At 45.2% G+C, this 26,048-nt stretch overlaps 1 protein-coding gene across 4 annotated transcripts; it reads right to left on the bottom strand.

Annotated features, from left to right (window-relative positions):
* Nucleotides 1-459: 459 nt before the first annotated feature.
* Nucleotides 460-25,064, bottom strand: LOC132350877 (steroid 17-alpha-hydroxylase/17,20 lyase). 4 transcript variants are annotated; one of them, XM_059900438.1, is made up of 9 exons: nt 24,952-25,064; nt 9,475-9,606; nt 7,882-8,020; nt 7,447-7,676; nt 6,779-6,865; nt 6,172-6,387; nt 5,680-5,849; nt 5,079-5,182; nt 460-4,597 (listed from the first exon to the last, which is right to left on the bottom strand). In XM_059900438.1, the coding sequence occupies exons 1-9, from the start codon at nt 25,021-25,023 to the stop codon at nt 4,311-4,313; spliced, it is 1,437 nt and encodes a 478-aa protein (XP_059756421.1). In that variant the 5' UTR covers nt 25,024-25,064; the 3' UTR covers nt 460-4,310. The 4 variants fall into 4 exon arrangements, with proteins under 4 accessions (XP_059756421.1, XP_059756422.1, XP_059756423.1 ...); XM_059900439.1 differs by having other exon boundaries at nt 9,475-9,655; nt 24,952-25,042; XM_059900440.1 differs by having other exon boundaries at nt 9,475-9,637; nt 24,952-25,037.
* Between the last annotated feature and the right edge of the window lie 984 nt (nt 25,065-26,048).

Raw genomic sequence — 26,048 nt, 5'->3', positions numbered from 1 at the left:
GACTGTTTATATAACACCAGGTCTCGTATACGCATCTTACCTACGTTTTCTCATTTTAGCCTCAAAGCAGCCCTCTGAAGTATGGACTGTAATTATTCCCGCTTTATTAATGGGGATGAAGCATTCAGAGGAGTTAATTAACTAGTCCAAGGTCACACAGCTGGTGGAGCTGTGGTAGAGCCAAGGATTAGAACCCACATCTGTTGACTCCAAAGCCCATGCAATTAACTAGTTGGCCAGACTAGTGAAGAGTTGTACGGTTGGTGCTCACAAGCCACGTGAAGAACTTTTAATTTCTTCTCAGAGGTGAGAGGGAACCAGAGAAGGGTACGCTGAGCAGGGGAGTAACGTGGTGGCAGGTAAAGCAGACACTGTTTTCTCAGGAGCTGTTGTACTTTATCCCCTCTTCACCCCTCTCCCCTTGCCTCATCATAAGCCCCCCAGAGACCCCACACCCAGCCAGCTGTTACCTACCAGAGCCCCTCAGTGCTGGAATGGCAGGTGGTACCTGCTTCAGATCAGTGTTAACCTCCGCAGTGAGGCTGTAACCCCTTGGAAACATTGTAACATAATGAGTTTTTTGGACCTTCTTTGTGTCTTTTCCTTGCAAGAGTGTTTCGCTCTTCCTCAGAGGAGATTTTTTTAAAAAGAGCTTTTGTGGCTTCTGAGGGGGAGAAGAGGATTTTCGCTTGATCTGAAGTTTCTCCGCACGGTATAAGCCTGCTCCTGACCACAGTTTAACCTTCCACTGCATGTCTTCTCACCAAGGAGTCTCAAGAAACCCAGTCCCACTGGAAAATGTTACAAAGCACCCTGGTGTTGGAACCCTGAAAAGTTTGTCTTTGGGGTCTCCACCCACTTCCCAGCTGCCAGCCTGCCCTGGCTCCGGAGAGAAAGAGGGGGCAGCCGGCAGGGCCATCTGGAGCTGCAAGGGGGGCACCCCTGGTGGTATTGTCCTGCAGATGGACCCATCCGGATATACCTGTTCTCCTTCCTGACCAAGCTGGTGGCCTTTGGGAGGTTTGTGTAAAACCCTTAGAGAGGGACTTATTTTGTGGGTCTGGATATAGGCAATGATAATAAAGCCAGTATTTATCAAGGCACTGAACACGAGATGTAGGTCCATATTTTGTTCTCAGCAGCCCTCTGGGTTGGTGGTGCTATTTCTACACACATCGCAGCCACCCATATTACAGATGAGAAAACCGAGGTTTAAGAAGGCCAAGTAAGTTGCCTACGCTTACTCGGTCTGTAAATGACAGAAAGAAAACTTGCTCCCGCAGCCTGACCTCTCATCTTCTGTAACTCCCAACAGTGTGGAACTCTCCTGCTCACACAGCCCTTTCTACTTTTCATCCTCACCAGAACCTCAGATGATGGCAGCACAGGTGGTAAGTTACCCCACTTTACAAATGAGAAGCTAACAGTGAGCCTAAGATCCAGAGTTAGGAAACTGGGGAGCCTGGGGCCCAGAACCTGGGGCCTCCTCCTGCAGGCCTCTCCCCACCCCTCTCTAGCTTCTGTGATGGGGTTCCTGTCCTGAGATGGGTGTTTATCCCTCTGAGCATGACTGGAGAGAGGGCTCCTCATTTGCTGCAGGCTTTGTGGCCACCAGAGGCCAACCAGAACATTCATGGTAGGAATGTTTACACCACAGTGATCAGCAAACACTACAAATCAAGGCTGTTCCCTACCACCAGCACCAGAGAACTGGTTGTTCAATGTTTATTTACCATTACACCATTGCCCTGGTTAAGGGCAGTCTGAGGCTCAAAAGGTGACTGTGGGGTCTTGATGAAGACCTTTCAGCTTTGCCAGAGATCTGGAATTCCTTCTGCATAAGGAGTTAGAGTTCTTTTACCACTGGACCAATTAGCCAAGTGATTTAGAGCATCTGACTCACTCCTCTTGTGTGTGTAACCTACTTGTCAGGTTGATGTGCAGCCAAAAGAACACAAGAGGGCTCAGTCTTGAATTCCAGAGATGCAGGGGTGGCAGCATCCCTGGGGGTCACCACACCCATTTGCAGCCCAGGCAGGCGCTCAAGCGTATGTGCGATTCCACACCAATGTACAGAAGCTGAGGGCTAAAAGGATTTAGGTCGGTGGGAAAAGGCCTTCCAGGCAGGGGAAGGGCAGTTTGGGCAGGAGTCAGAGTTCACGAGGTCATTTCCTGGAAGGATGCTCAGCTTTGTACTCTCCCCAGCCAGACACTCAGGCCCTTCTGCACAGACGCGGAAGACCTGTGAGAGAGCACGCTGGCTCCTCATCCTGCATCACTGAAATCCAGGGTTCTGGTCCCAGCCCTGCTGCTAGGCTGCTGGGTGACTTAGGGCAAGTCACCCCCCACACACCTGCCCCCAGTGGCCCTCAGGTTTCTCATCTTCAAAATGAAGGGTTAGCCTCTCATTTCCCTGCCATTCAATGGTCTGAATCAAGGAGAGTGGATGTTTCCTTCCCAGTTACACTCATGCACTGCTTCTACAGGGGATGTTGTTTATCTGTTCCTCACTAGTCCACAAAATGCCTTTCAGATTCTGAGCAAATCTGGAGAAATTAACTCTCCTCCAGCCAGTCAGCTCCCCTCTGCTCTGAGCTGAGGGTAGCTGGGCTCTAGGCCAGCGAGCAGCTGGTGGGGATAGAGGAACCCAAGAGAAGGAGGGAGCCACCTCCAGTTTAACCCCTTTCTCATCCGCTCACTGTGGTGGCAGCATCTCTCCAGGCTCCCCGTGATGGAGGCTGGGGTCAGCCACAGCTGCCCACCGACTCCTCTGGGCTCTTTAGCAAGGCCTTAGGGTCACGGGCCAGTGAAGGCCAGCACTGAGTTGGGGGGCAGTGGGGAATGGTCAGCTACCCCTGGATTAGCAAAGCTCTTTGAAGGAAGAAGAGGCTGCTGTGGTGGAAAGCCTTGGCCCTCCCTCCTTGCGGGGGCTCCCTTGATTTCTTCTCCCTGGAACTTGGCCAGGCGGAGTCTCAGGCTTGCCCTGCCGGCCCTTCCAGAGTCCTCCTCCAGTCAGAAGGGAAGGACCAGGTCGCTGATGATCTGACCCTGGTCTGGCTGGCGCCAGGGAGCTGGGGTTGAGTCCTCTCTCTAGGCTAAAGGGCAAGGGTCAGTTTCTCCCAGGGCGTCTCAGGACACCTTTCATTTGCGGACTGGCCAGCGGCCAAGGTTTAAAGATGTCGGTTTTAAGACTTGAAGAAGTCCGGGCTCCATTTTCTAGTGAGGCATTTACAGACTTCCTGGGGTTTGGGGGTGGGGAGCAGGGGCAGAGCCTGGGACTTCAGCGGGAGGCTGCCGTGGAAGCCCTTTCCTTGCGGTGTTTACCCCAGTACAGAATGAGGAAAAGGAGACCTACCAGTCTTTGGGGACCAAGACGAGAGGGATGGGCAGTTGTGGGTTGAGTTTATGGATTATAGACACTTCCCCAAAGCCAAAGCTTTGAGATGCATGCAGCGATGCGTGGATCAAAGCAAACATGATCTGCTTTGCTTTCAAAATGTAAACTCAATCCCACCGCTTCTTGCCGTCTCCACTGCTGTCGCCAGGGTCTAAGCCACCAGCATCCTGCTGTCCGGGACCAGCACAGCCTCCTCCCCAGGGCCCCCACTTTCATCCCTCTGCAGACCAGTGTCTACTCAGCAACTCGAATGATCTTTTAAAAATATTAACCAGACCTTTCCACTTCAATGTGTAAACCCTCCTGTGACTTCTTCTCATACTTGGAATGGAAACCCAAACTCCTTCCTACTACTTAGAAAGACTCCATGGGACCTGGCCCTGCCTGCAGTCTGACCTCATCGGGGACCACTCTTCCCTTCATTGGCTCTGCTCTAGACTGAATGACCTCTCCTACCTTGAGAACTGCTCACCTGCTGCTCCCTCAGCATGGGACACCTTCCCCCCACATCTTCACGCCTTCCCCAATCAGTCATTCACAGTGGCCACCCCCCACTTCTGCCATTCCCCTCACATCACCAGCACCTAGTATAATTGACTCCAAAGCACATAACGAGTCTCTGAAATGCTCATTTGTCAGCCCTCACTAGAATGTAAGCTTCATGTAAGACCAGGGAGCCTGAGGGTCCAGGGACAGTGAGTGAGTGGTACATAGTAGGTGCTCAATAAAATACTCTTTGAAAGAATGAGTGAACAAACAAATGAATGAGCTGCTCAGAGACCTTCTGAAAAAAAAAAACACAACTGTTTACGCACAGCACTGCCAGGGCTGCAGGCTGGAAAAGAAGGCAGAGTGGGTGGGGAAGGTGGGGGAGCTCCTCTAATTCCGTGCTGTGGGGTCACACAGGGCGGAGTCACGAGGTGCTACCCTCAGCCTGGGCTTCCTTCCAGGCCTGGCGCACCTTGATCTTCACTTTGAAAGGATCGATCTGTAAGACTAAACCGGGGTTGCCCTCCAGAGAGGGTAGCTTCCCATCATCCGGGATCTCCAGGTCGAACCTCTGCAGCAACCAGGCCATGAAGAGGAAGAGCTCTTGGCGGGCTAGCATCTCACCTATGCAGGAGCGTGGTCCTGCTCCGAAGGGCAAGTAGCTTAACGATGGCGAGATGAGCTTGGTCCCCGTGGGGTCCAAGAAGCGCTCTGTGGACATGGGGAGGTGTCAGTCAGGGCCCAGGGCAGGAGTAAGCGGGGGGTGGGGGGCAACATGGTCCTGCCCAGGGGGCCCCAGTCTGAGAAGATAGACCGCCTTACTTGGGGGAGGGGGGCCCAGTCTGAGGAGAGATAGAGCCCTGCTCTCAGGTAGCCCTTAATCACACAGAGGAGATGGAATATTCAGGACGGATGGATGCCACCATCCAAGGGGAGAGGGGGCTGACTTCACGGGAGACATATGCCTAGAGGGCTACTTAGAGGAGGAGATTTGCAGTTGGTGGAAGGAGAAGGTGGGAGCCCAGCTGTGAAGAATCTGGGTAAGTCTAGCGTAGGATGGGGGTGTCAACAGGTCCACGTAGTTGGAGTCAGGAGTTTGCTAGTAGCAAGCTCAGCAGAGGGGAAGTAGTGCTGGAAAGGTGGGCACAGAGGTGGCTGTGTGGCCAGGGAGCAGGACAGAACAGGGACTCACCAGGCATGAACAGGTCGGGCCGGTGCCACTCCTTCTCACTGTGATGCAGTGCCCACAAATTGACCACAACATCTGTGCCCTTGTCAATGGTAAGGTCACCAATGCTGCCCCAGGGAGGGAGAGGAAAAGAGGGTCTGGAATATTGCCCTTCCCCACCTGCTCAGCCCCAAGCCTCTGTGGTCCCCCACTTTGGGGAAAAGAGCCCTTTACTCCCTCATCTTTTCCTCAGCTTCTACCAGGTGGACTATGAATCCAGCCCTCTCCTCCTGACAAGCACTTATGTATCAACACTTGTGGGCCTGTCAGGGCCCATGGGTATGCATGTTGAGCTGGTGCCTGTGCGTATGTGTGTGTGTTGTGGCTACTGGATTGGGTAGGAGCATCCCACACCACGTGTCTCCATGTGGCAGCAGGCAGCTTCTGAGGGAGGTCAGGTAGATCTGTGGATTAGTCAGTGGGTGTCGGTGGGTGGTAGACACATTGGTCAATAGGGTCATGGGTAGGAAGATTGGTAGTCAGTGGTTGACTGTAGACAGCTGGGGGGGTGGGGAGATGGAGGAGAGACCAGGTGGGCTGGATGTTACTGGGAGGGAAGGCACACCTGGAGTCAACGATAGCCTTGTGGGGGATGAGCGTGGGGGACACAGGCCGGATTCGAAGCACCTCTCGGATGGTGGCCTCCAGCAGGACAAGGCGGTTCCGGTCACTGATACTTGGTGCGCGATTGAAACCTATATTCTGGTCGACATCATCCTGGATCCTCTTCTTCAACTGAGGGCCAGAACAGGGTGGATGTTACCAGGGTGTTTAAGCCCGGGAGAAGCAAGGGTTTAGAAGAATCCTACTGTCACATCCAGAAGAACTGGCCCAGACCCTTCCCAGTGGTGGCTCTGCGAGCCCAGGCTTTGTTTCCAGAAGACGGGGCAGCTCCACCCAAGGGCCGGAGCCACCACTGCTTGGGTAAGGGGTGCGGCAGCCCAGTCATCCTGCAAAGAAGTCCTGAGGGTATAGTCTCTTCCTCCCTCTCTGGAGCAGAGGTGAGTCTGGCTGGGGTCAAGAGTGGTTGGGAAGGCTGGGGTAGGGAGAAGCTCACTGGAGGATAATGTAGCAGGAAGGCCACAATCCACTTTATCACAGAGGTGGTGGTTTCCACGCCAGCCCCAAAGATGTCCCCTATGGTGGTGAGCATGTGTCTATCTGAAAGCAGCTTTGAATCCTGGTCTGGTCCAGCATTGTTATTGTCTGCGTTCACCTTGGCTTGGATCAGTATGTCCAGCAAGTTAGTGATGGAGTCACTGGTGAAGTTCTCCTGGTTGGGTGAGATTGGGAGACGGTGATGAGGAAGGAGCCCCATCTGTAACCCCTGCCATACTCTCACCCCAGACTGTAGATACAAAGGCTTCTCCCACTTGGAAGTGAGGGAGTGGAGTGAGGCTAGTCAGGACCCATGAGCTTGTGGAAGTAGGAGGAAGCACTGGGCCCTCTTTAAATTTGGGGGGTAGACAAGTCCCTTCTAGGATCCTCTTCAATTCCTCACTTCTCCACGCCTATTCATTAGTTAAGTCAGTTTTTACTGAGCACTTACTATATGCCAGGCTCTCTGCTAGGTGCAGGAGATCCTACAGTGCCCAAAATGGACCCAGCCCTGCTCTCATGATGCCTTCCACCTAACTCATCATCTCTTCTGCTCCATCACCTACCTTACTTTTTTCAAGGATTTCACTCAGCAATTCGTTTCGCATTCGAACACAACTCTTTATCTTTTCCAGGGTTTTGCTGGGGAAAATCTGCAAAGTAGAAATGTCAAATCCTACCTTTCTGTCTCTGGAGAGTTCCCACTCTAACCCCAAACTTCAGCCAGAATGGAAGGCAGCATAGGGACCCAGAATGGGACCATCAGTGACAACTAGGACAATTCCAAACAAGGGAGAAAGGAGTCACCTCCACGTCCCCTTCCCCATTCAATCAAACATCCAGCACTGATTGAGGGTTTACCCGGTAGTGAGATAGACTTGAGTCTCAAGGCTTGGTTAAGTTCCTTAACTTCTTGAAGCTTGTATTCTCAACTGTATGGGGATAATAAAACCCACTTCCAAGGGAAATGCATGATTAATGCTTGTGGAGTGCTGGTACTGGCACATGGCAATTGGTAAATAAACGAGAGCCATTATCATGAGTATTCAAATGCATAATTTAAAAGCTAAACCAATTTCTGTAGAGGAGCAGCAAGGTTTTAAGAGTCAGAGGTCACTGTGGCTGAGGTGGTCAGAAAAAAAGGTGGGTCTGGAGCTGAACTGAAAGAGGAAAGAACTAGGTGTCCTGTCAGGGTCTGCTGAGATCTGCCGGTGGGGCCCGGCCTCATCCTCACCTTAAACCCAGGGAATATGTCTGACAAAATCTCCTTGCCCTGAGCCTCCAGGATGCCATCATTGAACTTGTATATGGCCTTCAGGGCAGGATCCTCATTCTTGAAGGAGAAGTTGAAGCAGATAAAGCTGATTATGTTGGTCACCGCCAGAGAGAGATGCTCCGACAGATTTATGGACTCTCCATGCCGGGTGGCCAGGGAGTCGCACAGTAAACCGGCTTCCCGATTAACTGAGGGGAGAGAGGGGCATGAGGGTGGGGAATTGAGCCGCCCCCTCACCCCCTCTCTACCAGTTCCATTGTAGTCAAGGACAGAGAGCAGATGTCCAGTAGATGGCAGCGGTAGCCAAGAAAATGCTAGATGGAATCATCCAGAACCCTCTCCCTTCCCAAACCTCTTCTCCCTCCAGCAGCCCAGGGCTGGCTGGGCACTCACTGATCTTCTCTAGCTTCAGGTTGCCATCCTTGAACAGGGCAAAGGCGTTCTGTGCCAACTTCCGATGCAGCTGCCAGACGGCACCATGGTCGGCGAAGGCGATGCCCTTTTGGTTGTCTGACAGGATGTCTAGAGTCAACTTTGGAAAGCAGGAAAGGACATAGGAATCAGACACCATCCACCTGTCCTAGCCCTGGGGAAGAAGGCAGGTACCTGCCGTTCCGCCTCCGTATGGGACCTCCCTGCTCCACTCCGCCATGACTATAACGCCTTGGTAGGACAGAACCTATGGCCTCACACTCTCAACTCCATCAGAGAGACAGAGCGAGGAGAAAAAGAACACTGAATTAGAATGCAGCGGTCCTGGGGTTCAGGTCAGTGACAGGTGACCTCTTTTTCTCATCAGTTTCTGACCAGGGGAAGGCAACTGTGGATGGGATGAACTCTCTAAATTGTGCCTGTCCCAGGAACAGGAGCAGAGACCGAGGACAGCCCAAACCCCTGCCTTTCCCTGGGCCCTCTGGGGGCGGAGGCTGCTAAAGGCACAGCAGCTCAGCCGCCCTTAGTTTACCCTTCCATTGCCAGGCTGTGTGCCCACCCCAGGGCCACATCTGGAGAGTGCACATTTCTTGTCCACCCAGTCTGGACTTGGGCCAAGCTGCCTCTTCCCAGAGGCGCCCCCCAAACCGTAAAGCTCCCACACCTCCCCTCTTCTATCCCCTGACCTGCAAACCCCATCTGACTAGCCTCCTCCTTCCTCTTTGCTCTGGAGAGAAGAGCTCAGCAGAGTTGGAAGGGGGATAGTTGGCCCGCAGACCTGGCTGACTGGTCCAAGGTAAAAAGAGTCAACCCTTGGTCTGATCAAAGATGAGCAGCCGGGGGGCCTTGCCCGGGATGTTCAAGGGAGTTCTCAGCAGCCGGGTGCTGCAGTGGGGGGCTGGCAGTGTTGCTGGATGGTTAACCCCCACTCCCCTCTGCCCCCCAGGAGCAAAACAGAAAGCTCAATAGGCTGGCTCATCAGCATCCTCCCTCAAAGCGCTACCGTGGGTCAGCTCCCTGCGGCTGGAGCAGCTGGAGAAAGCTCCAGGAAAATAGCAATCCCAGCCCTCCAAGAGCCAGGGTATTTCTCCCTCACAACTTTCCATGGAGGACAGCAATCACTCCCCCACTTTTCCATGTGAAGAACAGCATTCATCAAGGCTGTTTATTCCCGCACTGGGCACTGGGCTAAGTGCTTTATATGCACTCTCTCAGTTAATTATGGAAGTCTAAGCTCAGAGAGATCATCATCCAGTTCACGGGAGAGATGACTGTTTTAAGGGCTCCCTGACGCCCTCAAACCACCACTCCCACCCCACCCCACCCCACCTCCTGGGAAGCCCAGAAAATGAAACCTTCCTTTAATTCTTCCTGCCTAGTTTAGAGGCTGGATGGGGTCCAAGGGGTCACTTCCCACCCACAGCCCCGGCAGTCTGTTTCTGGAAGAATCACAGGTTGTTGGAGCTGGAAGTGTCATTCCAGGCATGGCCTTGCCTGGAGAACTGAACATCCCCAGGGAGTGGTGAGAGAAGAGGGATGATAGGCACTGCTTACCACTTTGGACCGCCCGGAGAATTCCTTGCCCTTCTTGAGAAGCACCTCCCTGGCCAGCTGGTAGTGGCCAATCATCACAGTAGTCTTGGAACCCAGACGAAAGGAATAGATGGGGCCGTATTTTTCCTGCAGCTTGAAGAAGTTCACGTGCTGATGGCCATGTCTGGGGAGGAACGGCAGGCTGCCCACCAGGGGCAGGGATGGGAGGCTCTTGGGGTACTTGGCACCAGAGCCCGTGGTCTTGGGCCAAAATAAATAGGCGAGGGTGAGCAGCAAGGGAACCAAGAGCACCCACATGGTGGCCGGGTGGCGGCAGGCAGGACAAACAGCTGTGGAGTGGCTTCAGCCACTTCAGGGTGCAAGGAGGCCTTTTTAAGGGCTGCCCTGATCTTCACCTTGACTTTATGTTATTGCTCGCCTTGTGGAAGTTTATCCTGGAGCACAGCCAGGCCCGATCCCTCTCCCAGAATGGGGAGAGGAGTGGAGGCCTTCTTCAAGAGCTGGCTCGACTCCAGGGCAAACCCCTAGGGGAGGGGCTAGGTAAGGGGTGGACGGCCGGTCCCTCTCCCTCGCTCCCTGTCCATCAATGTCTCCAGAGTGCGCCAGAAGCAAATGATATCTAGGTCAGGAATCAAGGCTTGGGATTTTCCATGCTGTAAAATCACAATCAATGGATAGCTGACACTGTCAGGACTGTTATAACCAGCAGGGATTGTCAGAGATATTCTATTCAATCTTATCATTTAACAGCTGAGGAAAGTGAGGCCTTGGAAGATCAGGCTTGTATAAGGTCACACAGATGGTGATGACAAGAATCCAGCCCTCCTGGCTCCTGGTTGGCTGCTTTTTCTAGGGGGAGTAAAACTCTTGGATTGAGAGCACGGGCCCTAGAGTCAGAAAGGTTTGGGCTCAAATTCTAGCTTGACCACTTTCTAGCTATACGACTTTAAAAAAAAAAGTTTTATGTTAAAATATACATAAAATTTACCATTTTAAGTGTACAATTTAGTAGCATTGAATATATTCACAATGTTGTACATCCATCACCACTATCTACTTCTAAAACTGTTTTCATCACCCCAAACAGAAAGTGTACCAATGAAGCAATAACTCCCCTTTTGCCCCTCCCCTCAGCCCCTGGTAACCTCTAATCTAATTTGTCTCTATGAATTATGCCTATTTCACATAAGTGGAATCATATAACATTTGGTCTTCTGTGACTGGCTTATTTCACTTAGCATAATGTGTTCGAGGTTCACGTACTTTGTAGTATATATCAGAACTTCATTCTTTTTTGTGACTGAATAATATTCTATTATATGGATATACCACATTTTGTTTGTCCATTCGTCATGGACACTTCGGGTGTTTCCACCTTTGGCTACTGTGAATAATGCTGCTATGGACATGGGTGTACAACAGGGGTCCCCAACCCCCTGTTAGGAACCGGGCCTCACAGCAGGAGGAGAGTGGCGGGCGAGCGAGCAAAGCTTCATGTGCTGCTCCCCATCGCTCCCCATTGCTCACATTACCGCCTGACCCAGCCCCCCACCACCCCGCTGTCTGGGGGAAAATTGTCTCCCACGAAACCAGTTTCTGCTGCCAAAAAGGTTGGGGACCACTGGTGTACAAGTATCTGTTTGGGTCCCTGTTTTCAATTTTGGGGGGTATATACCTAGGAGTGGAATTGCTGGGTCATATATTAATTTTATGATTACTTAGCTGTTCAAAGTTTCAGTTTCCTCCTCTATAATGGGGATAAGAATGGAATATGCTTCTTAAGGCTGTTGTGACTCAGTGAGATAATGCATGTAAAAGTACTGCCTGGCACGGAGTAAGTACTCATTCAATATTTACTCTTAACATTGTGATACCAAAATGGCCTTCCTACTTTTTCTGAACTCTTATTAGTGGATCTTCCTGACAGACAAAATCCTCATTTTCTGCTGCAAACCTTCAGTGGCTTAGTCAGTATTTATCAATGATTTGATAATACCAGGTAAGGTCACAGTCCCAAGACAGTGTCAGTCATTACCAGCTGACTGCTGGTGTCAATCATTGTAGAGGAGGTGGGTCCTCAGGCGGGCAACCAGGACTCACTGAGTGAGACTCACAAAGGTGAGAGATGGAATTTCTGCCCCTCTCAGGGGGTGATCTGCCAATGTCTGTACTTTGAGGAGAATGGACTGGTGTGAGGGCTGCTGGAATTAGGCAGGAAGGCAGCAGGGCGGGGATCTCATGATGAAGATGAATCCTCAAGGCCTTGTAAACCAGACTGTTTGCCCACTACTTCAACAGTTCAAATGTTGTTCAGACTTTTAGGCCCATTTGCGGTCAGAGGTATGAGCTGGGGTAGTCTTCATGAAAGAAAGGAGATTTGAGCTAAGCTTTGAAGGAGAGTTGGGACTATTTATTAGGCAGCAGCATGGGGAGGGGGGAGGAGGGGCATGGCTGGAAGGGAGAGCAGCAGAGTCAAATATGTGGAGGCTGGAAGGGGCACGATGTGTGTGGGATGGTGATGGTCCTGACTACAGATGTGAAGGGGGTGTACTGTGGGGCGTCCCTGAGAAGTAAGATCTGACAGGTACATTGAATCAGGCTTTGGAGCCCTGAATTGGAAAGCTAGGGAGGGTGGGGAGCCATTGAAAGTTCTGTGGCAGGGAAGTGACAGGGGTACAGAGGTATTTGAGGAGGGTGAATCTGGCATCAGTGCTGGGGTAGACTGGATGAGATCTTGTGTAAAGTTTGACAGCTGGGTGAGAAGTGGGGAGGCCTGTGATCCAGGCTGGGCCCTAAGTGGGGTCAATCAGCTGGTAGAGAAATACGAATGAGTACTTTCTGTTCCTAAAGTGAATGCCAAGGTGATTCTCTGGCATTTCACCCCCAATCACAAACAAGAAACAGGAATTTTAAAAAATGGTTGCTTCACATCCTTATCACTATATTAGAAAAGTTATACGTGATAATGGCAAAAAGTCTGGAGAACGCAGATAGCTAAAAATAAATTAAAAATTTGAAACGTATTTTTTAACCTACATGAGGCCATATTGCATTTTTTTGGCATGGATATTTTTCTATGTTATTAAAGACTTTTCTACAACATTATTTTTAATGGCTACATATTATTTCATTGTCATAGGTTATTTCATATGTAGAGGATAGGTTAGCTGACCCTGTATTGTGTTCTTTCTGTTTTTGTCTTTGTTGTTGATATAAACAGCACTAAGGAATAGCCTTGTGGTGAAAGCTTTATGCATAACTGTTATATTTTCTTAGGATAGAATCCTAAAAGTGGAATTGTTGGTCAAAGGCTATGTATACATATTTTAAAGACTTCTGACAAATACTGAATTATTTATGAGATGCATTATATTGGTAGATTTCTTGGTGTCCCACCATTCCTAGAATAATACTAACTTATCCAGAGTGTCTTCTTTTAATACAGAATGGGATTCTCTTTGCAATTTACTTAGGATTTTCTTTCTTTTGCATCTTTAGTCATACGAAAAAATGGGTTGTAGTTTTCTTATTTATGCCTTGTCAAGTTTTGGTATTATGATTTTGCTAGTTATGTAAAGTTATTGGAGAAACTTTCCATCTTTTTCTATGTCCTAAAGCAGATTAAATAGCAAGTGAATTATCTATTCTTTGAAGCACTAAAGAAAGGTGACCATGAGAAGTGTCAGGTCCTAGTGCTTTTTTTGGAGAGATAATTCTCTAACGTAATTTTCCAGTTTCTTCAATAATTATTAGTCTCCTCAACTCTTCTGAGTCTTCCTGAGTCCGTTTTGGCAATTAATATTTCTTAAAAGTTTACGTTTTCTATTTTTTTCTTGACTTGTCAGAAGTTTTATTAATCTTTTCAGTGAATCTCCCCTTGGGTTTATTCATCCAGTCTTTGATTGTTGTGGTTTTATTTCATTCTCAGTATTGATAAATGATCAATGCAAAATATCTTGTATAACTTTATACTAGAATTCAGATTGAAAGCTTGTATGAATTCCACTTCCCCTGCATCCCTGTTTTCCTTGTTCCTTGTCAAAACATAAGACCCATTATCTACTAGAGCTGAACCTATGACCTGGGAACTCTATTCTTAGGTGTAAAACCAACAGAATGTGTACACATGTTCGCCAAAAGGCATGTGCAAGAGTGCCTACAGCAGCACTATTTGTAATAGTCCCAAACCCAGATATTTATGGATTGTAGAATGGATAAATTGTCATACATCATACAGTGGGATATGATACAGACATGAGAATGAATGAACTGCAACTCCATGCACCAACATGGATGAACCACCCAAGCGTAATGTTGAGTAAAGAAACCAGACTTATAAGAATGCATCCTTATGATTTTATTTGTATAAAATTCAAAAACAGATCAAACTAGTCTATGGTTATAGAAGTCAGGATATCGGTTACCCTTGCGGGATGGTTAGTGCCTGAAAGAGGACTCAAGGCGGGGATTCTGGGGAGCAGGTGATGTCCTGCTTCTTGATCTGGTTTTTGGTAACATAGGGAAGTTCACTTTCAGTGGGAAACCAATTATCTGCATGTATATTATACTTCAATAAAAAGTTTACTTTAAAAACAACGTTGTAAATCAACTATACCCCAATATAAAATAAAAATTAAAAAATATAAAATACACATGAAGAAAAAAATTTACTTTAAAAAGTTGGGGGGACTCCCCTGGTGGTCCAGTGGGTAGGACTCTGCACTCCCAGTGCAGAGTTCAATCCCTGGTCGAACCCTGGTGGCGGAACTAGATCCCGCGTGCATGCCGCAACTAAGAGTCTGCATGCCGCAGCTAAGAAGTCCACATGCCGCCACTAAAAAACATGCTGTAACAAAGATCTCACGTGCTGCAACTAAGACCCGGCACAGCCAAAATAAGTAAATAAATATTTTTAAAAAATTAAAAAGTTGGGTGTCCATGGAGTTTGTGACCTACCTGAGATTGCATGCAACATTTGCATGTATGTATAAATATATTTTTTTCTGGAGAGAGGATCCATAGCTTGCATCATCTTCTCACAGCAGTGACTTCACCATTGACTCAAGGTTCCCTGTATCCTCACTTATTCCCATCCCCATCTTTCTTTGTTATTCTTCTGCTCCACCCATCCAATTGCTTTTCTCCTTTTCTCCTTTTCTCCAAAACCTTTCCCCTGACCCCTCTGGTATTCTCTGTTTCTAGAACAAGCGTACTTCCTTTTTTTAACAAATAGATGCTATTTTTTAAATTATTTATTTATTTATTTGGCTGCGCTGGGTCTTAGTTGCGGCATGAGGGATCTTCATTGCAGCATGCGGGATCTTTAGTTGCAGCGCGTGCACTCTTAGTTGCAGCATGTAGGATCTAGCACCCTGACCAGGGATCGAACCCGGGCCCCCTGCACGGGGAGCGTGGAGTCTTAGCCACTGGACCACCAGGGAAGTCCAAGCATACTTCCTTATTTTCCTTATCTGGCTATAGAATGTTCTCTCTACCTCCTGCCTTACCTAAACTGGACTCTTCTTCGGACAGCCTTTCCCCCATTTGTCCTTTTGTTTTCTTCCAATTTTATTGAGATATAATTGACATACAGTACTGTATAAGTTTAAGGTGTACAGCATACCGGTTGGCTTCATACGCCATGAAATGATGACCACAATAAGTTTAGTGAACATCCATCACCTCATGTAGATACAAATTAAAGAAATAGAAAAAAAAAGTTTTCCTTGTGATGAGAACTCTTAGGATTTACTCTCTTACCAACTTTCTTTTTTTAAACAACTTTTATATATAACTTACAGCAGTGTTAATTATATGTGTCATGTTGTACATTACATCCTAATATTGGGTTGGCCAAAAAGTTCGTTTGGGTTTTTCCGTAACAGCTTACAGAAAAACCTGAATGAAATTTTTTGGCCAACCCAATATTTATTTATTTATGTATTTATTTATTATATTTAATTTTGGCTACACTGGATCTTTGTTACTGCGCACGGGCTTCCTCTAGTTGCGGCGAGTGGGGGCTGCTCTTCGTTGTGGTGCGCGGGCTTCTCATTGCGGTGGCTTCTCTTGTTGGCGGAGCACGGGCTCTAGGCGCACAGGCTTCAGTAGTTGTGGCACAAGGGCTCCGTAGTTGTGGCTCGCAGGCTCTAGAGCACAGGCCTAGTAGTTGTGGCACACGGGCTTAGTTGCTTCGCAGCATGTGGGATCTTCCTGGACCAGGGATCGAACCCATGTCCCCTGCATTGACAGGCGGATTCTTTTTTTTGGTCTGTAAGTCCTCATCAAGCACTATTTTTTTTTAAATAAATTTATTTATTTTTTACTTTTGGCTGCGTTGGGTCTTCGCTGCTGTGCACGGGCCTTCTCTAATTGTGGTGAGCGTGGGCTACTCTGTGGTGCGGTGTGTGGGCTTCTTATTGTGGTGGCTTCTCTTGTTGCGGAGCACAGGCTCTAGGCACCCGGGCTTCAGTAGTTGTGGCACATGGGCTCAGTAGTTATGGCTCATGGGCTCTAGAGCGCAGGCTCAGTAGTGGCACACGGGCTTAGTTTCTCCTTGGCGTCAGGTGGATTCTTAACCACCGTGCCACCAGGAAAGTCCGCAACCCAATATTTATTTATCTTATAACTGGAAGTTGTACTTTTTAACTACCTTCATCTAATTCCCCCTCCTTCTACCCTTTCCTCTGGTAACCTCAAATTTGATCTCTTTTTCTATGAGTTTGTTTGTTTTGAAGTATAATTGATCTACAACTCTATGTTAGTTCCTGTTACACAATATAGTGATTGGACATTTCTAGACATTTCGAAATGATCACCACGGTAAGTCTAATTATGGTAAGTCTATCACCATACAAAGATATTACATAATTATTGCCTAAATTCCCCCCACTGTACATTTCATACCTGTGACTCACATATTTTGCAACTGGAAGTTTATACCTCTTAATCTCCCCCATCTATTTCTTTCCTCCTCCTATCTCCCTCCCCTCTGGCAACCACCTGTTTGTTCTCTGTATCTTTGACTCTGTTTCTGTTTTGTTATGTTTGTTCATTTGTTTCATTTTTTAGGCACACGTATAAGTGGTGTAGTACCATATTTGTCTTTCTCTGTCTGAGTATTTCCCTTGGCATAATACCCACTTGGTCCATCCATTTTGTTGCAAATGGCAAGATTTTATTCTTTTTTTCATGGCTGAATAGTATTCCTTGTATATATATACCACATCTTCTTTGTCCATTCATCTATTGATGGGTACTTAGGTTGCTTCCATATCTTGGCTATTGTAAATAATGCTGCAATGAACATAGGGGTGCGTATATCTTTTCTAATTAGTGCTTTTGTTTTCTCCAGATAAATTCCCAGGAGTGAAATTGCATATGATAGTTCTATATTTAATTTTTTGAGGAACCTCCATACTGTTTTCCATAGTGGCTGCACCAGTTTACATTCCCACTAACAGTTCACAAGGGTTTCCTTTTCTCCACTAACATTTGTTATTTGTTGTCTTTTTGATAACAGCCATTCTAACAGGTGTGAGTTGACACCTCTGCTCTCCTTTTGAATGAAGACACCTGATGTCCTGGTAAGGCAATGGAATTGACATTCTCTTCATTCCCCACAGCCTCCAGACCACCACTCCTCCACCTCTGAATTCTTGCTCCTTTGCAGTTTCTAACCTTTGTTATTGCAATTCCTTACTGACCTCATGTTGCTCATTTTCACTGAAGATTCATTTTAAGATTTTGGGCACGAAGCTTACAACTTTCCTCTCTTCTTGCTGTCATCGTGCATGACGTTATAGTCCTTGGGGGATGATCATCCAACATCCCAGCCTTACAATTCCTTCACCTCAAATCCAAAGATTGTCACCCTTACTTCCATTTCAATTACTCCTCTGAATTTCAAACCCCATTCTCAACCCCTTTCCTTTCATGCTCAGGAGATAATCTTTCCTTTTCCTTAAGGAATCTGAGACCATTAAGTTGTATCTCTCTTAATTTCCACTTTATCACTTCCTTTCCCTCCACCTTAAAGATAAAGAATTGGTACTCCTGATTCTAATCAATCTCTCTAACAATTTGGCAAAATAATAATAACTTTACTGAGCATTTGCTATGTATAACATGTACTATTTTATTTAATCCTTATTAAGGTAGGTGCTATTATTATCAACATCTCCATTTTACAGATGAGGAAACAGACACAAGGACTTGCCCAAGGCTGTAGAACTAGTCAGTGATGAAGCTGGAATTAAAGCAATCTAGAGCTCTTAGCCTTTAACTGCAATGGTATTCTGCTTTTCATGATATAGATTGAAATTTTCTGTGTACATACCTTTTGAACCAATTATTCCAGTTCTAAGAATTTATCCTGCAGATGTCTCACAGTTCAGTGTACAAAAACAAATCATTTCTGCAATGTTTACAATTGCTAGCAGTACATCTCCCATCAGTAGGAAGGAGATGGAATAAAATGCAGTTCGAAAAAGGAGGAAACACTTTATATGCTTATTATAGAAGTATTTCCCAAATATATTGTTAGGTTTAAAAAAAAAAATAAGAATGATGTGTATTGAATGCCCCCATTTGTGTAAAAAAAGGAGAATGTATGTATTTTTTTTTGCTCGTATAAGCATAAAGTATCTCTGGAAGGACACACAAGAAGCTCATGAGGGACTTCCCAAGTGGCGCAGTGGTTAAGAATCCGCCTACCAATGCAGGGGACACGGGTTCGATCCCTGGTCGGGGAAGATCCCACGTGCCACGGAGCAACTAAGCCCGTGCGCCACAGCTACTGAGCCTGCGCTCTAGAGCCCGAGAGCCACAACTGCTGAAGCCCGTGTGCCTAGAGCCCGTGCCCTGCAACAAGAGAAGCCACCGCAATGAGAAGCCCGCACACCGCAGTGAAGAGTAGCCCCCAGTTGCCGCAACTAGAGGAAGCCTGCATGCAGCAACGAAGGGTAAGCTGGGACAAAGTGAGAGAGTGGCATGGACTTATATACACTACCAAATGTAAAATAGATAGCTAGTGGGAAGCAGCCACATAGCACAGGGAGACCAGCTCGGTGCTTTGTGACCACCTAGAGGGGTGGGATAGGGAGGGTGGGAGGGAGACGCAAGAGGGAGGAGATATGGGGATACATGTATACGTATAGTTGATTCACTTTGTTATACAGCAGAAACTAACACAACATTGTAAAGCAATTATACTCCGATAAATACGTTGAAAAAAAAAAAAAAGAACCAACGCAGCCATAAATAAATAAATAAATAAATAAGTTCATTAAAAAAAAAAAAAAAGACACTCATGAATTTGGTTGTCAATGGAAAGAACTAAGAAGCTGCCGCTAGGGTGGTGGTGGTGGTGGGAAGAGGTGCCTGCCTTTTTGGATCTTTTAAAGCATTGAATCATGTGAATGCATTACCTATTTCAAAGTTGAGTTAAACACTTAAAAAAAAAAAAGAAAAAAGGAAGAGAAGACTAGAAATAGAAACTGTATTAATGACTGTGTTAATTTATTTTTTAAAAAATCGAGGCCTCCACCTACACTCTCGACACTGTTTCCTCAGACCTCCCACAGATTCTTGTTTCATTCATCATTTTCCTCCTGCATCTTCAACTCACCCTCTCTGTTGGCTTCTTCTCCTCTGCTGACAAATACGCTCAAGACTTTTATCCCATACAAAATTTTAAAATCCTCCACTGATGCTGTGTTCCCTGTTCCCTTCTAATTTTCCTTTAATTTCTCTCCTTCCATGTTCAGACTTCTTGGTAGAATAATATGATGAACACTTGTGTCTCTATCTTATTCCGCATTCATTGTACACTCATTGTAGTTTGGCCTCTGACCCCACCACACTGCGAAATCCATTGGATGTCTTTCAGACCTTCTTTTATTTATTTATTTATTTATTACTGAGATATAGTTGATATTATATTAGTTTCAGGTTTATAACATGATTCAAAAATTTTAAAGGTTATACTCCGTTTACAGTTATTATGGAATATTGGCTATATTCTCTGTGCTGTACAGCATATCCTTGTAGCTTCTGTTATACGTAGTAGTTTGTACTTCTTAACCTCTTACCCCTATCTTGCCCCTCCCTGCTTCCCTCTCCACACTGGTAACCACTAGTTTGTTTTCTATACCTGTGAATCTGTTTCTTTTTTGTTATATCCACTAGTTTGTTTTATTTTTTAGATTCCACATATAAATGATATCATACAGCATTTGTCCTTCTCCGTCTGACTTATTTCACTTAGCATAATACCCTCCAAGTCCATCCATGTTACTGCAAATGGCAAAATTTTCATTCTTTTTTTTTCTTTTTTGTGGCTTAATAGTATTCCATTGTGTGTGTGTGTATTCATCCGTTGATGGACACATGGGTTGCTTCCGTATCTTGACTATTGTAAATAATGCTGCTGTGAACATTGGGGTGCATGTATCTTTTTGAATTAGTGTTTTCCTTTTTTTTTTCAGATATATACCCAGGATTGGAATTGCTGGGTCATATGGTAGTTCTATTTTTAGGTTTTTTTTTTTTTTGACTGCTTTGGGTTTTCATTGCTGCACGCAGGCTTTCTTTAGTTGCAGCGAGTGGGGGCTAGTCTTCCTTGCGGTGCGCGGGCTTCTCATTGCGGTGGCTTCTCTTGTGGAGCACGGGTTCTAGGCGCATGGGCTTCAGTAGTTGCAGCACGTGGCCTCAGTAGTTGTGGCACATGGGCTTAGTTGCTCCGTGGCATGTGGGATCTTCCCGGACCAGGGCTTGAACCCGTGTCCCCTGCATTGACAGGCAGATTCTTAACCACTGTGCCACTAGGGAAGTCCCTATTTTTAGTTTTTTGAGAGAAACCTCCATACTCTTTTTCACAGTGACTGCACCAATTTACATTCCCACCAACAGTGCACAAGGGTTCCCTTTTATCCACATCCTTGCCAACATTTGTTATTTGTGATCTTTTTGGTGATACCCATTCTGACAGGTGTGAGGTGATATCTCATTGTGGTTTTAATTTTCAGTTCACTGATGGTTAACAGTGTTGAGCATCTTTTCATGTGCCGGTTGGCCATCTTTATGTCTTCTTTGGAAAAAATGTCTATTCAGGTCTTCTGCCCAATTTTTAATTGGGTTGTTTGTTTTTTTGATGTTGAGTTATATGAGCTGTTTATATATTTTAGATATTAATGCCTTATTGGTCATATCATTTGCAAATATTTTCTCCCATTCAGTAGGCTGTCTTTCTGTTTTGTTGATCGTTTCCTTGGCTGTGCAAAAGCTTTTAAGTTTAATTAAGCCCCATTTGTTTATTTTTGCTTTTGTTTCCTTTGCCTTAGGAGACAGATCCAAAAAAATATTGCTACTGAAAGAGTGTTCAGCCTATGTTTTCTTCTAGGAATTTTATGGTTTCCAGTCTTACATTTAGGTATTTAATCCATTTTGAGTTTTTTTTTTTTTTATATGGTATTAGAAAATGTTCTAATTTCATCCTTTTACATGTAGCTGCTTTCGGACATTCTCTTATAAAAACTCTCAGTTAGCATTATTGATTTTTTCATCTTCTTTAAACCCTCTAATATGAAATATCACATAACTCTGGATTCTTGGTAATTCTTTTGTTCCTCTTCTTGTTCCCTCTGTCCCCTCATGGATGTCAAGGTTCCCTAGTCGCCTGTCCTTGGCCCTTCTCCATCTACATTCTCCCTGGATGATTTCACCGTTCTCAAGGTTTTATCTATCACCGATATTCAATCTTTTTTTATGGTCATTTTTTTACTAATGTTCAACATTTAACAAACAGATACTGCTCTTGACCCTCATAGAGTTTAGAAATGGATGGCTCCTGTGATAGAGATGTCAATCATTGCCTCCTATACTCATGTGACTTCACCCAGTTTGTGCCTTTGTGTCTTGTGACTCTGATTGGAATAGCAGCATATGGCCGAAGGGGAATCAGTTCTCAGACTGAGTTAAGCTAATGACATTCTTTCTGAGAACTTGACCCTGCACCGTCATGAACCATGCGGGCAGTGGTTTCAGACGCTGATTTAACAGCCCTAGTCACAATGTGGACTGGCTGTACATTTTGCTTTTCATCCTTCGATATCAGTGATACCTCTATCATCTGATTGTTGAAAAATCTTAGTTTATTAAAACATTTACATTTTAGTTAACTTGTAAAAAATAAAGCTACCATTTCAAAATTAAAACAAAAATCCCTCCAAACAGTAGTCTATCCGTATCCACGGGGCATTGGTTCCAAGACCCCCATGGATACCAAAATTTGTGGATGCTCAAGTCCCTTATATAAAATGGCATAGTATTTACCACTATCAAAAATCCCTTAGGGACTTCCCTGGTGGTCCAGTGGTTAAGACTTCGCCTTCCAGTGCAGGGGGTGCAGGTTCAATCCCTGGTCAGGGAGCTAAGATCCCACATGCCTCGAGGCCAAAAAACCAAACCATAAAGCAGAAGCAATATTTTAACAAATTCAATAAAGACTTTAAAAATGGTCCACATCAAAAAAAAAAAAATCTTAAAAAAAAAAATCCCTCCTAGAGTGCACGTACCTGGGGAGGGTGTTTATGACCCCCATTCTCTAGATCAGGGAACTGAAGCTTAGAGAGATTAATTAGATCTGTTCAAAGTAGATTCCACAGCTGGAAAATGAGAGTGCCAAGGTTCAAATTCAGGGCCTGTGCTATTAGCTACTGTGATTATGATGTGGCAGGCAAGAGAATCAGGGACGGGCAAGGAATCACACTCCCACTCACAAGTATGTAGACAGTGCAAAGCTCAACCTCCCAGCCTTCCCCCGACACATACTCTCCCTCCCATTCATTAGCACCCAAACAGAAAGGCAGAAAGGAATTGGAGCTGCTCCTCATAAAGGCTGCCCCCAACTAAGGTGGGTACCAGAACAAAGTCTTTGGCAGATATGTTTACTTTGGAAGAAGAATGCCAAGGGACACGATTCCTGCCCTCAGAAAACTTAGTCTAGTTTATACGCAAAGATCATTTCCTCAATTTGTCCGCAAATATGTGGTGTGCTCAGGGATTTTAATACATGTGCACGTACACATCACTGTGTGTAGTAGATGTAATAGTCATGTAAATGCACATGTATATGGAGAGCACTGTAGATTCTCTAAAAAAAAAAGTCCTAGTAGTGCCACTCTACTTATTAATAATGTAATACCTTATAGAGCTGAGCTAAATGTACTTTCATCCTAGCTATGAGAAAAAAAAATGTTTACTAAATATGAGTATAACCTAGACTTTAAGGATTACTGGTTAAATTATTAAGGAATCTTTCACAGTAGGCTCAAGCACTTAGAAGTATCCATTTACATGCAAAACCAAGGCTCAGGTAATTGCAAATTCCTTAAGGAGCATGCTAGGTAACACGTGATTTAAGTTATATATATATGTAAATATATATATATATACACACACACACACACACACAAATGATAATATAACATTCCTTCAAAAATACTGTATTTAAGATTTTAAGCTAATTTAAACTGGACTTCCCTCTACTTCCTCAAATATTACAAGTTAGTATGGCTTTATTACACATGAAGAAATAAAGTAATGAAAATTCTAAGAGCTAAGCAAACCAATTATGAAAAGGTGAGAGATCAGTGTAATGAAGAAAATTAGTTGTCAGCTCAAATTCTAAGATCATATACTGCAATTTAAAATGGAAGTGAGGAAGTAATCCAAAATAAATAATAAAAACAAATATCCATTTTAATCAATGTCTTATTTTCTTCCATTAATTATTTCCATCCCGTTTTAGCTAGAAGGATTTCATGAGGGAGACAAAATGAAGAAAAGGGAAACACTCTTTAAAAATTATAAATTTCCTAGGACCACAGTAGGAAATATAAAAATTGGATCTGTAGGGGTTCAGAACAAGCCTCCCCAAAATGGGCTACTTTTGCATGAGGCTCATTTTGAACTAAATGCAATCAAGACCCTGCGGGTTCAGGAGAAACTCACTGCCGCTCTCTTAACTACCTAGAAGAATTTAAATTGGGGATTTTTCCTAGAAAAGGTAATTACCAGAGATAAAATTTATCTTAGTGGCCCCATCTACATGGCAGAACAAACATCTAATTATCAAGCATCTGCTCTCCTTAATGTCCTGTGAATGACCCTCCTGTCCTAGGAAGACCCAGACCCCTGCCCCATTCCTTAGCTCATGATGGCGTATATACCTCATTTTACCTTTCTGTCTCTGAACCTCTTATGTATGTGGGGTCTTTGACCCTCTTATGTGTGTGGATTCCCATACAAAGTTAACTTTGATTTTCTCCTGTTTATCTGTCTCATGTCAATTTAATACTTAGGGCAGCAAGAAGAACCTAGAAGGATAGAGGAGAGTTTTCCTCCTTCCTGACAAGGGCTCAATCTTGAAGGGAGAGATCTCGTCTTAATTTCCCACAATAATGCAGATTCGCCATTTGGTTGGAGGACGGGATAAAAGAAATGAGAAGGTACATTTCTGTGATCTTTAAAGTTCCACACCCTCAAGTAACCATTCAAGGCACTGCCCATTAAGGAGGGGACTAAGACACTCCCCTCATACCTCACAAATCAAAAAGGGGGAAGGGGTTCAAGATTACACTAACGATTGCTCTTCTGCATTATAAAACCCAGTATGAAGTTTCAGTAAGGAGTGTTCTAGATTAGGAATTGGGCTTGTTCTCTGCTCACCCCCCTCACTGGCCTTGTGCCCCATCTACTTGAAAGTTCAATGGATATGAAATGTAAGGGGCTGTGATGACTTATTATAAATGACACTGTTCCTACCAACACTAATTACCTTCAATGAACCAGGAACCCTAGAGTTTAACAAATGAGTGAAGAGGACACTAAAAAACCCCCAAAGTGGGGCTTCCCTAGTGGCGCAGTGGTTGAGAGCCTGCCTGCTAATGCAGGGGACACGGGTTCAAGCCCTGATCTGGGAGGATCCCACATGCCGCGGAGCAACTAGGCCCGTGAGCCACAACTACTGAGCCTGCACGTCTGGAGTCTGTGCTCCGCAACAAGAGAGGCCGCGATAGTGAGAGGCCCGCGCACCGCGATGAGGAGTGGCCCCCGCTCGCCGCAACTGGAGAAAGCCCTCGCACAGAAACGAAGACCCAACACAGCCAAAAACTAATTAATTAATTAATTAAAAAAAAAAAATTCTATGAGAACAAAGCTTTAAAAAAAAAAAAAAAAAAAAAAAAACCCCAAAGTATCTTTAGTGTTTCATCTTCTTAGTGTAGTTAGTCACGACTCACTTCAAATAAGAACACACATAAAACAAATTATTTTTTCTTCCCTGGCCTAACAGGCAAGCCTCAATTAAAAAAACAAAACAAAACAAAACATTTTTTGCTGAAGTAGCCTCAGGGAAAAAAGGGAAGAAGAAAGAAGACCACAGCTAAGTTTTTAGATAAGACAAAAGTTACTCACTGAAGGAAGAGAAATTTTCTTCAGAAGCTGTTCAAGTTGACTGAAAAGATAATGGAAGTTTCCCCTGCTCATCCGGACATGTTGCCAGCGCTTCGCCGACGGTGGTTTGCTTGTCTCCGTGGACAGAAGTGACTCAGGGGAGGGAGACTTTAAAATTACTCCTGTTTACCTAATAGAACTCAATGTTCAGAATTAAAATTGGGCCTGTCTAGTATATGAAAAAACCAAGGGAACAAGAAAAGAGTTGAGCTACACCAAATGAGCAGAATCTTATTGTAAAGCCAATGTAATTTGACAACCAGGGTTACTATATGCTATTTCTTATTCTAAATCCTCTACCCAGGACCTCTGATCTGCTTAAATTTGCAGGAGTCAAAATCATCCCCTTTGAAAGGACTTATTCACAGATGAATCCTGGAGCAACTGAGGAGAAAGAGTAAGTCCGTCACAAAAGTTACTAAAACCTCCCTCCCTGGAGAACAATCTCATTGATCAAAGCACCATCATGGTTTCCATGCTGGACTCAAGAATCTTGTCTCTAATTATGGATGGAATTATTACTTTTCTTCATGCTATTTTTAGGTAGAGCTTAAAGCTGCCCGAAAGATGTGGAGAATTTTATGATGGAAGAGAATTTCAGTTCACTCAGGCGACCTTGGTGAAGTCAGCAAAGAATGAGCTGAATTCACTGGATGCTGTAGGTGGGCTGCAGAAACTAGATCCTCCCTACAGTTGTATGCTGGGTTGTGTGTATGCATATGTGCATTCTTCTGGGGAAAAGGGCCATACTTTTGATAGAATTCTCAGAAGGACATGTAAACAAAACTTTTTAAAGAGCTGCAGACCTAGAGGCTCCTTTGTGGTCGAATGAAATCACTTTCAATGAATGTGTGTCATTAACTTCCATTTGCGCCTGTGAACATCCACAGGTTTCCATCCAAAAGTATTAATACCCACTGACTACAGTAAGGGTTTGGGGGCCTGTTTGTACAACACTTTCCAATTTTCAAAATCAAGTTATCTAGTACACACAGTGGGTTCCTAACAACAGGTCTCTAAAATTATCTCCAGCCATAGTTCAGGCCTTCACATTGAGG

This window comes from Balaenoptera ricei, chromosome 16 (assembly GCF_028023285.1).
Source record: "Balaenoptera ricei isolate mBalRic1 chromosome 16, mBalRic1.hap2, whole genome shotgun sequence".
NCBI classification, from domain to species: domain Eukaryota; kingdom Metazoa; phylum Chordata; class Mammalia; order Artiodactyla; family Balaenopteridae; genus Balaenoptera; species Balaenoptera ricei.
Note: the sequence above shows the minus strand (reverse complement) of the source record. Positions and strands in the feature narration are given on the sequence as shown.

What these genes read in the sequence shown, in the direction of transcription:
- LOC132350877 (XM_059900437.1), bottom strand. Translation starts at nt 9,771, where the DNA reads ATGTGGGTGCTCTTGGTTCCCTTGCTGCTCACCCTCGCCTATTTATTT. An exon ending in TCTCCGGGCGGTCCAAAGTG is followed by an intron (nt 8,021 to 9,474) that starts GTAAGCAGTGCC and finishes TGCTTTCCAAAG; the next exon opens with TTGACTCTAGACATCCTGTC. An exon ending in GCCCGACCTGTTCATGCCTG is followed by an intron (nt 4,598 to 5,078) that starts GTGAGTCCCTGT and finishes CCATGTCCACAG; the next exon opens with AGCGCTTCTTGGACCCCACG.